We start from the raw sequence: 13020 nt of genomic DNA, 5'->3' as shown, positions 1-13020 counted from the left end.
AGATGGACATAGCACTTACTCTTGATGCCAGGGTGCAAATATCCCTCTGTGCATCACGCATATATAGTAATGCATCCTTTAAATGTTCTATAGTTAACAAAATATTGTCCCTATCCAGGGTATCAATATTCTCAGTCAGGGAATCCGACCATGCGACTCCAGCACTGCACATCCAGGCTGAGGCGATTGCTGGTCGCAGTATAACACCAGTATGTGTGTATATACTTTTTAGGATATTTTCCAGCCTTCTATCAGCTGGTTCTTTGAGGGTGGCCGTATCAGGAGACGGTAACGCTACTTGTTTAGATAAACGTGTGAGCGCCTTATCTACCCTAGGGGGTGTTTCCCAACGCGCCCTAACCTCTGGCGGGAAGGGATATAATGCTAATAATTTTTTAGAAATTAGCTGTTTTTTATCGGGGGAAACCCACGCTTTTTCACACACCTCATTTATTTCCTCTGATTCAGGAAAAACTATTGGTAGTTTTTTCTCACCCCACATAATACCCTTCTTTGTGGTACTTGTAGTGTCAGAAAGGTTCAATGCCTCTTTCATTGCCGTGATCATGTAACGTGTGGCCCTACTGGACATTACGTTTGTCTCGTCACCGTCGACACTAGACTCAGTATCTGTGTCAGGGTCTGTGTCGACCCACTGAGGTAACGGGCGTTTTAGCGCCCCTGACGGTGTCTGAGACGCCTGGACAGGCACTAATTGATTTGCCGGCTGTCTCATGTCGTCAACAGTTTTTTGCAAATTGCTGACATTATCACTTAATTGTTTAAATACAATCATCCAGTCAGGTGTCGACTCCCTAGGGGGTGACATCACCAACACAGGCAACTGCTCCGCCTCCACATCATTTTCCTCCTCATACATGTCGACACACGCGTACCGACACACAGCACACACACCGGGAATGCTCTGATAGAGGACAGGACCCCACTTAGCCCTTTGGAGAGACAGAGGGAGAGTCTGCCAGCACACACCCAGCGCTATATATATATACAGGGATAACCTTATATAAGTGTTATTCCCTTATAGCTGCTGTTATTATCGTTATTTGCTGCCAAAAATGCCCCCCCTTCTCTTTTTTACCCTGATTCTGAAGCAGGACTGCAGGGGAGAGTCAGGGAGCCGTCCTTCCAGCGGAGCTGTGAGGGAAAATGGCGCTTGTGTGCTGAGGAGATAGGCTCCGCCCCTTCACGACGTCCTTATCTCCCGCTTTTTTGTGTAAAAATGGCAGGGGATTAAAATACATCCATATAGCCCAGGAGCTATATGTGATGTATTCTTTTTGCCACCTAAGGTATATTGTTATATTGCGTCTCAGGGCGCTCCCCCCCAGCGCCCTGCACCCTCAGTGACCGGAGTGTGAAGTGTGCTGAGAGCAATGGTGCACAGCTGCGGTGCTGTGCGCTACCTTAGACTGAAGACAGGATGTCTTCTGTCGCCGATTTCACCGGACCTCTTCGTCTCTTCTGGCTCTGTAAGGGGGACGGCGGCGCGGCTCCGGTGACCCATCCAGGCTGAACCTGTGATCGTCCCTCTGGAGCTAATGTCCAGTAGCCTAAGAAACCCGATCCACTCTGCACTCAGGTGAGTCCGTTTCTTCTCCCCTTAGTCCCACGATGCAGTGAGCCTGTTGCCAGCAGGACTCACTGAAAAAAAAAAAAAAACCTAAACTAAACTTTTATTCTAAGCAGCTCAGGAGAGCCACCTAGATTGCACCTTTCTCGGCCGGGCACAAAAATCTAACTGAGGCTTGGAGGAGGGTCATAGGGGGAGGATCCAGTGCACACCACCTGATCCTTAAGCTTTTATTTTGTGCCCTGTCTCCTGCGGAGCCGCTATTCCCCATGGTCCTTACGGAGTTCCCAGCATCCACTAGGACGTCAGAGAAATATGGAATATACGCAACCAGTTAACAGTATGAACAAAACAGCATCAGCCAACGACTGATCTTAACTGTAACATAACCCTTATGTAAGCAATAACTATATACAAGCCTTGCAGAAACATGTCCGCACTGGGACGGGCGCCCAGCATCCTCTACGGACTAGGAGAAAAAGATTTACCGGTAGGTTTAAAATCTTATTTTCTCTTACGTCCTAGAGGATGCTGGGGACTCCGTAAGGACCATGGGGATTATACCAAAGCTCCAGATCGGGCGGGAGAGTGCGGATGACTCTGCAGCACCGATTGAGTAAACATGAGGTCCTCCTCAGCCAAGGTATCAAACTTGTAGACTTTTGCTAAAGTGTTTGAACCCGACCAAGTCGCTGCTCGGCAAAGCTGTAATGCCGAGACGCCTCAGGCAGCCGCCCAAGAAGAGCCCACCTTCCTAGTGGAATGGGCCTTTACCGAATTTGGTAACTGCAATCCAGCCGTAGAATGAGCCTGCTGAATCGTGTTACAGATCCAGCGAGCAATAGTCTGCTTAGAAGCAGGAGCGCCAACCTTGTTGGCTGCATACAGGACAAACAGTGCATCTGTTTTCCTAACCCGAGCCGTCCTGTCTACATATATCTTCAAGGCCCTGACTACATCAAGGGACTTGGAATCCTCCAAGTCCTTCATAGCCACAGGTACCACAATAGGTTGGTTCATATGAAACAATGAAACGACCTTAGGCAAAAATTGAGGACGAGTCCTTAATTCTGCTCTATCCACATGGAAAATCAGATAGGGGCTTTTGTAAGACAAAGCCGCCAATTCAGACACCCGCATTGCAGATGCCAAGGCCAACAACATGACCACCTTCCAAGTGAGAAATTTCAATTCAACCGTTTGAAGAGGTTCAAACCAGTGAGATTTTAGGAACTGTAACACCACGTTAAGGTCCCATGGTGCCACTGGAGGCACAAAAGGAGGCTGTATGTGCAGCACTCCCTTTACAAAAGTCAGGACTTCTGGGAGAGAAGCCAATTCCTTCTGAAAGAAAATTGATAGGGCCGAAATCTGTACCTTAATGGAGCCTAATTTTAGGCCCATATCCACTCCTGTCTGTAGAAAGTGGAGAAAACGGCCCAGATGGAAAACTTCCGTAGGAGCATTCTTGGATTCACACCAAGATACATACTTTCTCCAGATACGGTGATAATGTTTCGCCGTCACCTCCTTTCTAGCCTTCATCATAGTAGGGATGACTTCTTCCGGAATGCCTTTCCCAGCTAGGATTCGGTGTTCAACCGCCATGCCGTCAAACGTAACCGCGGTAAGTCTTGGAACACGCAGGGGCCGTGTTGCAACAGGTCCTCTCTGAGAGGAAGAGGTCACGGATCTTCTGTGAGCATTTCCTGAAGATCGGAATACCAGGCCCTTCGAGGCCAATCTGGAACAATGAGTATTGTCTGCACTCTTTTTCGTCTTATGATTCTCAATATCTTTGAGATGTGTGGAAGAGGAGGGAACACATAGCCCGACTGAAACACCCACGGTGTCACCAGGGCGTCCACTGCTACTGCCCGAGGGTCCCTTGACCTGGCACAATACCTCCGAAGCTTCTTGTTGAGGCGTGACGCCATCATGTCTATTTGAGGAAGTCCCCAATGACTTGTTATCTCTGCAAAAACTTCCTGTTGAAGTCCCCACTCTCCTGGATGGAGATCGTGTCTGCTGAGGAAGTCTGATTCCCAGTTGTCCACTCCCGGAATGAAGACTGCTGCCAAAGCACTTATGTGATTTTCCGCCCAGCGCAGAATCCTGGTGGCTTCCGCCATTGCCACTCTGCTCCTTGTTCCGCCTTGGCGGTTTACATGAGCCACGGCTGTGACGTTGTCTGATTGAATCAAAACTGGTAGGTCGCGAAGAAGATTCTCCGCTTAATGCAGGCCGTTGTATATGGCCCTCAATTCCAGTATGTTGATGTGTAGACAAGCCTCCTGGCTTGACCATATCCCCTGAAAGTTTCTTCCTTGTGTGACTGCTCCCCATCCTCGGAGGCTCGCGTCTTGAATGCCGAACCTGCGACCCTCTAGAAGGTGAGCACTTTGCAGCCACCACAGGAGAGACACCCTGGCCCTCGGGGACAAGCTTATTTTCTGCTGAATTTGAAGATGGGACCCGGACCACTTGTCCAGAAGGTCCCACTGAAACATCCTCGCATGAAACCTGCCGAAGGGGATGGCCTCGTAGGTCGCCACCATTTTTCCCAGTACTCGAGTGCATTGATGGACTGACACTCTTTTCGGTTTTAACAGGTCTCTGACCATGTTCTGGAGTCCCTGGGCTTTTTCCATTGGGAGAAAAACCCTCTTTTGTTCCGTGTCCAGAATCATGCCTAAGAAAGATAGCAGAGTTGTTGGAACCAACTATGACTTTGGTAGATTCAGAATCCCGCCATGTTGCCGCAGCACACTCAGGGAGAGCGCCACGCTTTTCAGCAACTGATCTCTTGATCTCGCCTTTATCAGGAGAACGTCCAAGTACGGGATAATTGTGACTCCCTGCCTGCGCAGGAGCACCATCATTTCCGCCATTACCTTGGTGAAAATCCTCGGGGCCGTGGAAAGCCCAAACGGCAACGTCTGAAACTGGTAATGACAGTCCTGTACAGCGAATCTCAGGTACGCCTGATGAGGGGGATATGAAGGTATGCGTCCTTTATGTCCAGTGACACCATAAATCCCCCCCCCCCCCCCCCCCCCGCCCTCCAGGTTGGAGATATCTGCCCGGAGCGATTCCATCTTGAATTTGAACTTTTTCAAGTACAGGTTTAGGGATTTCAAATTTAGAATGGGTCTGACCGAGCCATCCGGTTTCGGGACCACAAATAGGGTTGAATAGTACTTCTTCCCCTGTTGAACTAGGGGAACCTCTTGTTGTTGACACAGTTTTTGAATTGCAGCTAAAACTATCTCCCTCTCTGGGGGAGAAGCTGGTAGAGCCGATTTGAAAAACCGTCGAGGAGGCATGTCTTCGAATTCTAGCTTGTATCCTTGGGATACAATTTCCATTGCCCAAGGATCCACGTCTGACTGAACCCAGACGTGGCTGAAAAGTCGAAGACGTGCCCCACCGGCGCAGACTCCCTCAGTGGAGCCCCAGCTTCATGCGGTGGATTTAGTAGAAGCCGGGGAGGACTTCTGCTCCTGGGAACTAGCTGTAGCAGGCAGTTTTTCCCCTCTTCCTTTCCCTCTGGCGAGGAAGGAAGAGCCCCGACCTCTTCTGGACTTATGCGACCGAAAGGACTGCATCTGATATTGCGGCGTTTTCTTTTGCTGTGGGGAAACATAAGGTAAAAAAGTAGATTTGCCCGCGGTAGCTGTGGAAACCAGGTCCGCGAGACCTTCCCCAAATAAATCCTCACCTTTGTAAGGTAAAATTTCCATATGCTTCTTTGAGTCGGCATCACCCGTCCATTGGCGGGTCCGCAGGGCTCGCCTAGCAGAAATCGCCATGGCGTTGGCTCTCGAACCTAGCAGACCAACGTCTCTCTGAGCGTCCCTTATATATAAGACTGCGTCTTTAATGTGACCTAAGGTCAATAAAATGGTATCCCTATCCAGGGTATCAATGTCAGCTGACAAAGTATCCGTCCAAGCCGCAACAGCGCTACGAACCCAAGCCGACGCTATTGCCGGTCTGAGCAAGGCCCCCGTATGTGTATAAATAGATTTTAAGGTAGTTTCATGTCTGCGATCAGCAGGATCCTTGAGGGCTGCCGTGTCTGGAGACGGTAGCGCCACCTTTTTGGACAAGCGCGTTAACGCCTTGTCCACCCTGGGTGAGAATTCCCACCGTAACCTGTCCTGCGCAGGGAAAGGATACGCCATAAGAATTCTTTTGGGAATCTGCAGTTTCTTGTCTGGAGTCTCCCAAGCCTTTTCAAATAACGCGTTCAGCTCATGAGATGGGGGAAAGGTTACCTCAGGTTTCTTTTCCTTAAACATGTGTACCCTCTTGTCAGGGACAGAGGGGTCATCAGTGATATGTAAAACATCCTTTATTGCAATAATCATATAATGAATACTTTTGGCCACCCATTGTAGTAGACACTGGAATCAGAATCCGTGTCGGTATCAGTGTCTGCTACTTGGGACAGGGGACGTTTCTGAGACCCTGAAGGGCCCTGTGACACAGCCAAAGCCATGGATTGACTCCCTGTTCTATCCCTGGAGCTTTGTCCAACCTCTGATGTAATAAAGACACATTTGCATTTAAAACATTCAGCATATCCAACCAATCAGGTGTCGGCGTTGCCGACGGAGACACCACAATCATCTGCTTCACCTCCTCATTAGATGAGCCTTCCGCTTCAGACATGCCGAAACACGCGTACCGACACCCCCACACACTCAGGGATATATCTATATGGAGACAATTCCCAAATAAGGCCCTTTGGAGAGACAGAGAGAGAGTATGCCAGCACACACCCAGCGCCAACTTACACTGGAAACCAAATTCCCAGACAAAACAGTGCTTTTATATAAATATACAGTCACTGAGCCAATAAAAAGTGCGCCCCCCCCCCCCTCTTTTTTGCCCTCTGTCACCGTGGTCAGCAGGGGAGAGTCCGGGGAGCCAGCTTCTCTGCAGTGTGCTGTGGAGAAAATGGCGCTGGTTAGTGCTGAAGGATCAAGCTCCGCCCCTCAGTGGCGGGCTTCCGTCCCGCTCAAACTTACTATACTGGCGGGGGATTATATAATATACTGCCTCCGCAGCCCTTATATATATATATATATATATATATATGTATATATATATATATATATATATATGTGTATGGGGTGAACTGACAGCGCCAGAAAAATTTGTAGATATAGTTTTTCACAGTACGTCTATTATACTCCCCTGTGAAATGTTAGTTCTCTATGATACCACTCCCCTTTCTTTATGGGGCGTCTGCTCAATCTCAAATAAAACCTACACTTGTACGTGTGTAGGATAAAAGGAATTTAGAAAAAGCGGATAAGATCAGAGCGACCACCGGTGGTAAAAAAGTATAAAACTAGAGATATATATTTAAAAGCACAGGCGGGATTTATTCAAAACGAACGTAATCAGTTAAAAAAAATTTTTTGACACACATGTCAACATATAAAAAAAGGGGTTATTTTTCTAATAAAGTTTTCTGTTTAAAAGTAAACAGTAAAACATATATTCAGAGAAAAAGGCATAAAAAGGACAAAAAAAGACATAAATGAGTACTAAAAACGGGTCCTCATGGTCATAATAAAGGTATCGTGCGAGGTATAAATATATCTAAAATTAATTAAAAAAGAGAAGTGATGAATAGAATGAACAGCTTATCTTTGGATTTTCAGTAATAGCAGGAATCACCCAACGCGTTTCGTCTTGTTTGACTTCATCACCTTGAGCAATGGCGCGCAGCAGTAACGCTGCGCGTTACCTCAGAGAAGATCTGAAGTCTTCTGCTGCCTTTGAAGTATTCTTCCTTCTTATACTCACCCGGCTTCTATCTTCCGGCTCTGTGAGGAGGACGGCGGCGCAGCTCCGGGACGAACGGCGAGGTTGAGACCTGCGTTCTGACCCTCTGGAGCTAATGGTGTCCAGTAGCCTAAGGAGCAGAGCCTATCATTTAAGTAGGTCTGCTTCTCTCTCCTCAGTCCCACGATGCAGGGAGCCTGTTGCCAGCAGTGCTCCGTGAAAATAAAAAACCTAATAAAATTATTTTTCAGAGAAACTCAGGAGAGCTCCCCTGTAGTGCACCCAGTTTCCTATGGGCACAGGATCTAACAGGATCTAACTGAGGTCTGGAGGAGGGGCATAGAGGAAGGAGCCAGTGCACACCCATCTAAAGTTCTTTATAGTGCCCATGTCTCCTGCGGAGCCCGTCTATACCCCATGGTCCTTACGGAGTCCCCAGCATCCTCTAGGACGCAAGAGAAAAGGGGACGCTGTCTGCCGTAATGTTTAAGAAGGGGAATCTGTCCGCCATAATGTGTAAAAAGGGGCTTTGCCTGGTGTAGTGGCGCTACTTTGTGGCGTAATTTGAATAATGGAGACTACTGTGCACCGTAATATGAATTGGTATTATTTTGTGGCCACACCCCTTCCCCATGAAGCCATGCCCCTATATTTTTGTCACGCACCTACGACGCGCACTGCCCCTATTTACATGAGGGGGCAGGGACGCCGCTGGTCTTGTTCTGCACAAAATGTGTTTGAAACCACTCGGCTGCACAGGCGTTCGCACTCGTGCAAAGCGAAAATACACTCCCCCATGGGCGGCGACTATGTGTTTGCACGGCTGCTAAAAGTAGCTAGCGAGCGATCCAACTTGGAATGACGCCCCTAGTGCAGCCCTCCTTGACATGCTCCTCTATCAGGTTCATACAGGTTGAGTATCCCTTATCCAAAATGCTTGGGACCAGAGTTATTTTGGATATCGGATTTTTCCGTATTTTGGAATAATTGCATACCATAATGAGATATCATGGCAATGGGACCTAAATCTAAGCACAGAATGCATTTATGTTTTATATGCACCTTATACACACAGCCTGAAGGTAATTTTAGCCAATATTTTTTATAACTTTGTGCATTAAACAAAGTGTGTCTACATTCACACAATTCATTTATGTTTCATATACACCTTATATACACAGTCTGAAGGTTATTTAATACAATATTTTTAATAACTGTGTGTATTAAACAAAGTTTGTGTACATTGAGCCATCAGAAAACAAAAAAGTTTCACTATCTCACTCTCGCTCAAAAAAGTCCGTATTTCGGAATATTCCGTATTTCGGATATTTGGATATGGGATACTCAACCTGTATATGTGTGTGTAAATCTGTCTCTAATACTGGCCAGTGCCTCCCCAGCCATTTACCTCACCGCACGTCACTGGTGTAGTGTGGGGTGTAGACAGAGCATGGTGTGTAGATAGTGTGCATGTAGTGTGGGGTGTAGACAGAGCATGGTGTGTAGATAGTGTGCATGTAGTGTGGGGTGTAGACAGAGCATGGTGTGTAGATAGTGGGTGTGTAGAGTGGAGTGTAGACAGAGTGTGGTGTGTAGATACAATAGTGGGAGTGTAAAGTTGACTATAGACAGAGTGCAGTGTATAGACAGTGTGTGAATGTGTGGAGGGTGGGCAGTGAGTGTATTCGAGCAGTCAGGTCAGTGAGGAAACATAGGTCATAGCGGTCCCAGCAGTTTCTCACCTTCCCACCAGCTTGTTTGATTCTCAAGAAGTTCTCCGCCAGTAGACTGGAAAGTATCCCCTCCATCTTCATTTCGGAGACACTGGGAGTAAGCAGAGAATATGAGTGTTGATAGTGCTGTATACACAGCAGAGGCCATTCTGAACCATGGGTTTATCCATACAAGTGGTAGCTGCTATTTTAATTGCACTGTGAATGAAGAACGAAGGTCCTAATACAGACCTGATCGCAGCAGCAAAATTGTTCTCTAATGGGGAAAACCATGTGCACTGCAGGTGGGGCAGATGTAACATGTGCAGAGAGAGTTAGATTTGGGTTGGGTGTGTTCAAATTGAAATCTAACTTTAAGTGTAAAAATAAAGCAGGAAAAAAGGCATTTGTTTCCCCCAGCACACTGAATGATAACAGTAACCAGATATAAATCCCACATAATAGAATTCAGAGATCTTCGTTACATATATTTGCGCAAATGTATGGTTAAGCCCCAAAGCCGCATCAAGGCGTCTCTGTATATTTGGGGTCCCTAGCGCTATATCTAGGTGCAGGGTGTGGCACCCCAAAATACCAGCGTAAGCCAGAAGGCCCATGGCCAGTGCCAGATTAATGTCCACATGGGCCTAGAGCTGAAATATAGGAAAGGCCTATTGTGTACCGCTGCAGCAGATTGGATTAAGGAGAGAGGAGCAGGGGATATGTTATCCTGGTCCCCACTCTCTCAGGGCCCCCCGTGCCTGCCCTCAACCACCAGCCCATTGCATTTTTTTTTTTTTATGAAGAAGTTCAGCTATGGGAGAGCCCCGACCCTATATGTTCAGTGGTTTCCTTCATATTACAGAGAGCATCAGTGACCACCATATACTACAGAGAGCATCTGTGACCACGCACTATATATTACATTTCCAGCCACTGCGGTAAATTATAAAATTAACTGCTTTCTTAGCTGTTGTCTGTTTAGAAAATAAACATTGTAGCTGCAATGGCAATTCTGCACCAGGGCTGTAAGGGTTAACTTACTGCTTTGCAGATGTGCATGCTTGAGCTGGTTTGGGTTTTACTTTTTAATAAAAAAATCCAAACACACTTTTCAATAAAAAATATTTAGGATGATAAAAAATATCCGAAAAAAGTCTTTACATATAAAATAAGATTTTACTTACCGATAAATCTATTTCTCGTAGTCCGTAGTGGATGCTGGGGACTCCGTCAGGACCATGGGGATATAGCGGCTCCGCAGGAGACAGGGCACAATAATAAAAGCTTTAGGATCAGGTGGTGTGCACTGGCTCCTCCCCCTATGACCCTCCTCCAAGCCTCAGTTAGGATACTGTGCCCGGACGAGCGTGCATAATAAGGAAGGATATTGAATCCCGGGTAAGACTCATACCAGCCACACCAATCACACCGTACAACCTGTGATCTGAACCCAGTTAACAGTATGATAACAACGAAGGAGCCTCTGAAAAGATGGCTCACAACAAGAATAACCCGATTTTTGTAACAATAACTATGTACAAGTATTGCAGACAATCCGCACTTGGGATGGGCGCCCAGCATCCACTACGGACTACGAGAAATAGATTTATCGGTAAGTAAAATCTTATTTTCTCTGACGTCCTAGTGGATGCTGGGGACTCCGTCAGGACCATGGGGATTATACCAAAGCTCCCAAACGGGCGGGAGAGTGCGGATGACCCTGCAGCACCGAATGAGAGAACTCCATGTCCTCCTCAGCCAGGGTATCAAATTTGTAGAATTTAGCAAACGTGTTTTCCCCTGACCAAGTAACTGCTCGGCAAAGTTGTAAAGCCGAGACCCCTCGGGCAGTCGCCCAAGATGAGCCCCCTTCCTTTTGGAATGGGCTTTTACCGATTTTGGCTGTGGCAGGCCTGCCACAGAATGTGTAAACTGAATTGTATTACAAATCCAGCAAGCAATCGTCTGCTTAGAAGCAGGAGCACCCATCTTGTTGGGTGCATACAGGCTAAACAGCGAGTCAGATTTTCTGACTCCAGCCTTCCTGGAAACATATTTTTCAGGGCCCTGACAACGTCAAGTAACTTGGAGTCCTCCAAGTCCCTAGTACCCGCAGGTACCACAATAGGTTGGTTCATGTGAAAAACAGAAAACACCTTAAGGAGAAATTGAGGACGAGTCCTCAATTCTGCCCTGTCAGAATGAAAAATTAAGTAAGGGCTTTATATATGATAAAGCCGCCAATTCTGACACACGCCTGGCTGAAGCCAGGGCTAATAGCATCGTCACCTTCCATGTGAGATATTTTAAGTCCACAGTGGTGAGTGGTTCAAACCAATGTGACTTTAGGAAACTCAAAACAACATTGAGATCCCAAGGTGCCACTGGGGCACAAAAGGAGGCTGTATATGCAGTACCCCTTTTACAAACATCTGAACGTCAGGCACTAAAGCCAGTTCTTTCTGGAAGAAATTCGACAGGGCCGAAATTTGAACCTTAATGGACCCTAATTTTAGGCCCATAGACAGTCCTGTTTTCAGGAAATGTAGGAAACGACCCAGTTGGAATTCCTCTGTAGGGGCCTTCTTGGCCTCACACCACGCAACATATCTTCGCCAAATGCGGTGAAAATGTTTTGCGGTTACATCCTTCCTGTCTTCGACCAGGGTAGGGATGACTTCATCTGGAATGCCCTTTCAGGATCCGGCGTTCAACCGCCATGCCGTCAAACGCGGCCGCGGTAAGTCTTGGAACAGACAAGGCCCCTGCTGGAGCAGGTCCTTTCTTAAAGGTAGAGGCCACGGGTCTTCCGTGAACATCTCTTGAAGTTTCGGGTACCAAGTCCTTCTTGGCCAATCCGGAACCACGAGTATCATTCTTACTCATCTCCCTCTTATGATTCTCAGTACTTTTTGTATGAGAGGCATAGGAGGGAACACATACTCTGACTGGTACATCCACAGTGTTACCAGAGCGTCCACCGCTATTGCCTGAGGGTCCCTTGACCTGGCGCAATATCTAGTTTTTTGTTCAGGCGGGACGCCATCATGTCCACCTTTGGTTTTTCACAACGGTTTACAATCATGTGGAAGACTTCCCGATGAAGTCCCCACTCTCCCGGGTGGAGGTCATGCCTGCTGAGGAAGTCTGCTTCCCAGTTTTCCACTCCCGGAATGAACACTGCTGAGAGTGTTATCACATGATTTTTCGCCCAGCGAAGAATCCTTGCAGTTTCTGCCATTTCCCTCCTGCTTCTTGTGCCGCCCTGTCTGTTTACGTGGGCGACTGCCGTGATGTTGTCCCACTGGATCAATACCGGCTGACCTTGAAGCAGAGGTCTTGCTAAGCTTAGAGCATTGTAAATTGCCCTTAGCTCCAGTATATTTATGTGGAGAGAAGTCTCCAGACTCGATCACACTCTCTGGAAATTTTTTCCTTGTGTGACTGCTCCCCAGCCACTCAGGCTGGCATCCGTGGTCACCAGGACCCAGTCCTGAATGCCGAATCTGCGGCCCTTTCATAGATGAGCACTCTGCAGCCACCGCAGAAGAAACACCCTTGTCCTTGGAGACAGGGTTATCCGCTGATGCATCTGAAGATGCGATCCGGACCATTTTTCCAGCAGATCCCACGTAAAGGTTCTTGCGTGAAATCTACCGAATGGGATCGCTTTGTAAGAAACCACCATTTTTCACAGGATCCTTCTGCAATGATGCACTGATACTTTTCCTGGTTTTAGGAGGTTCCTGACTAGCTCGGATAACTCCCTGGCTTTCTTCTCCGGGAGAAAACATCCTTTTCTGGACTGTGTCCAGAATCATCCCTAGGAACAGTAGACGTGTCGTCGGAAAAAACTGCGATTTTGGAATATTTAGAATCCACTCGTGCTGTCGTAGAACTACTTAAGATAGT

General features: G+C 47.3%; 1 protein-coding gene across 1 annotated transcript in view; it reads right to left on the bottom strand.

Moving 5' to 3' along the window:
* DDX31 (DEAD-box helicase 31) overlaps positions 1 to 13020 on the bottom strand; it is a 283897-nt gene that overhangs the window by 81820 nt on the left and 189057 nt on the right. The window contains exon 17 of the mRNA XM_063936762.1: positions 9136 to 9217. Coding sequence (XP_063792832.1) covers positions 9136 to 9217 — 82 coding nt within the window. The remainder of the gene's footprint in view (positions 1 to 9135; positions 9218 to 13020) is intronic.

The sequence above is a fragment of the Pseudophryne corroboree genome, chromosome 8 (genome assembly GCF_028390025.1).
Source record: "Pseudophryne corroboree isolate aPseCor3 chromosome 8, aPseCor3.hap2, whole genome shotgun sequence".
Lineage (NCBI taxonomy): Eukaryota > Metazoa > Chordata > Amphibia > Anura > Myobatrachidae > Pseudophryne > Pseudophryne corroboree.
The sequence above is the reverse complement of the archived record's forward strand: the minus strand, read 5'-3'. Positions and strand labels throughout refer to the sequence as shown.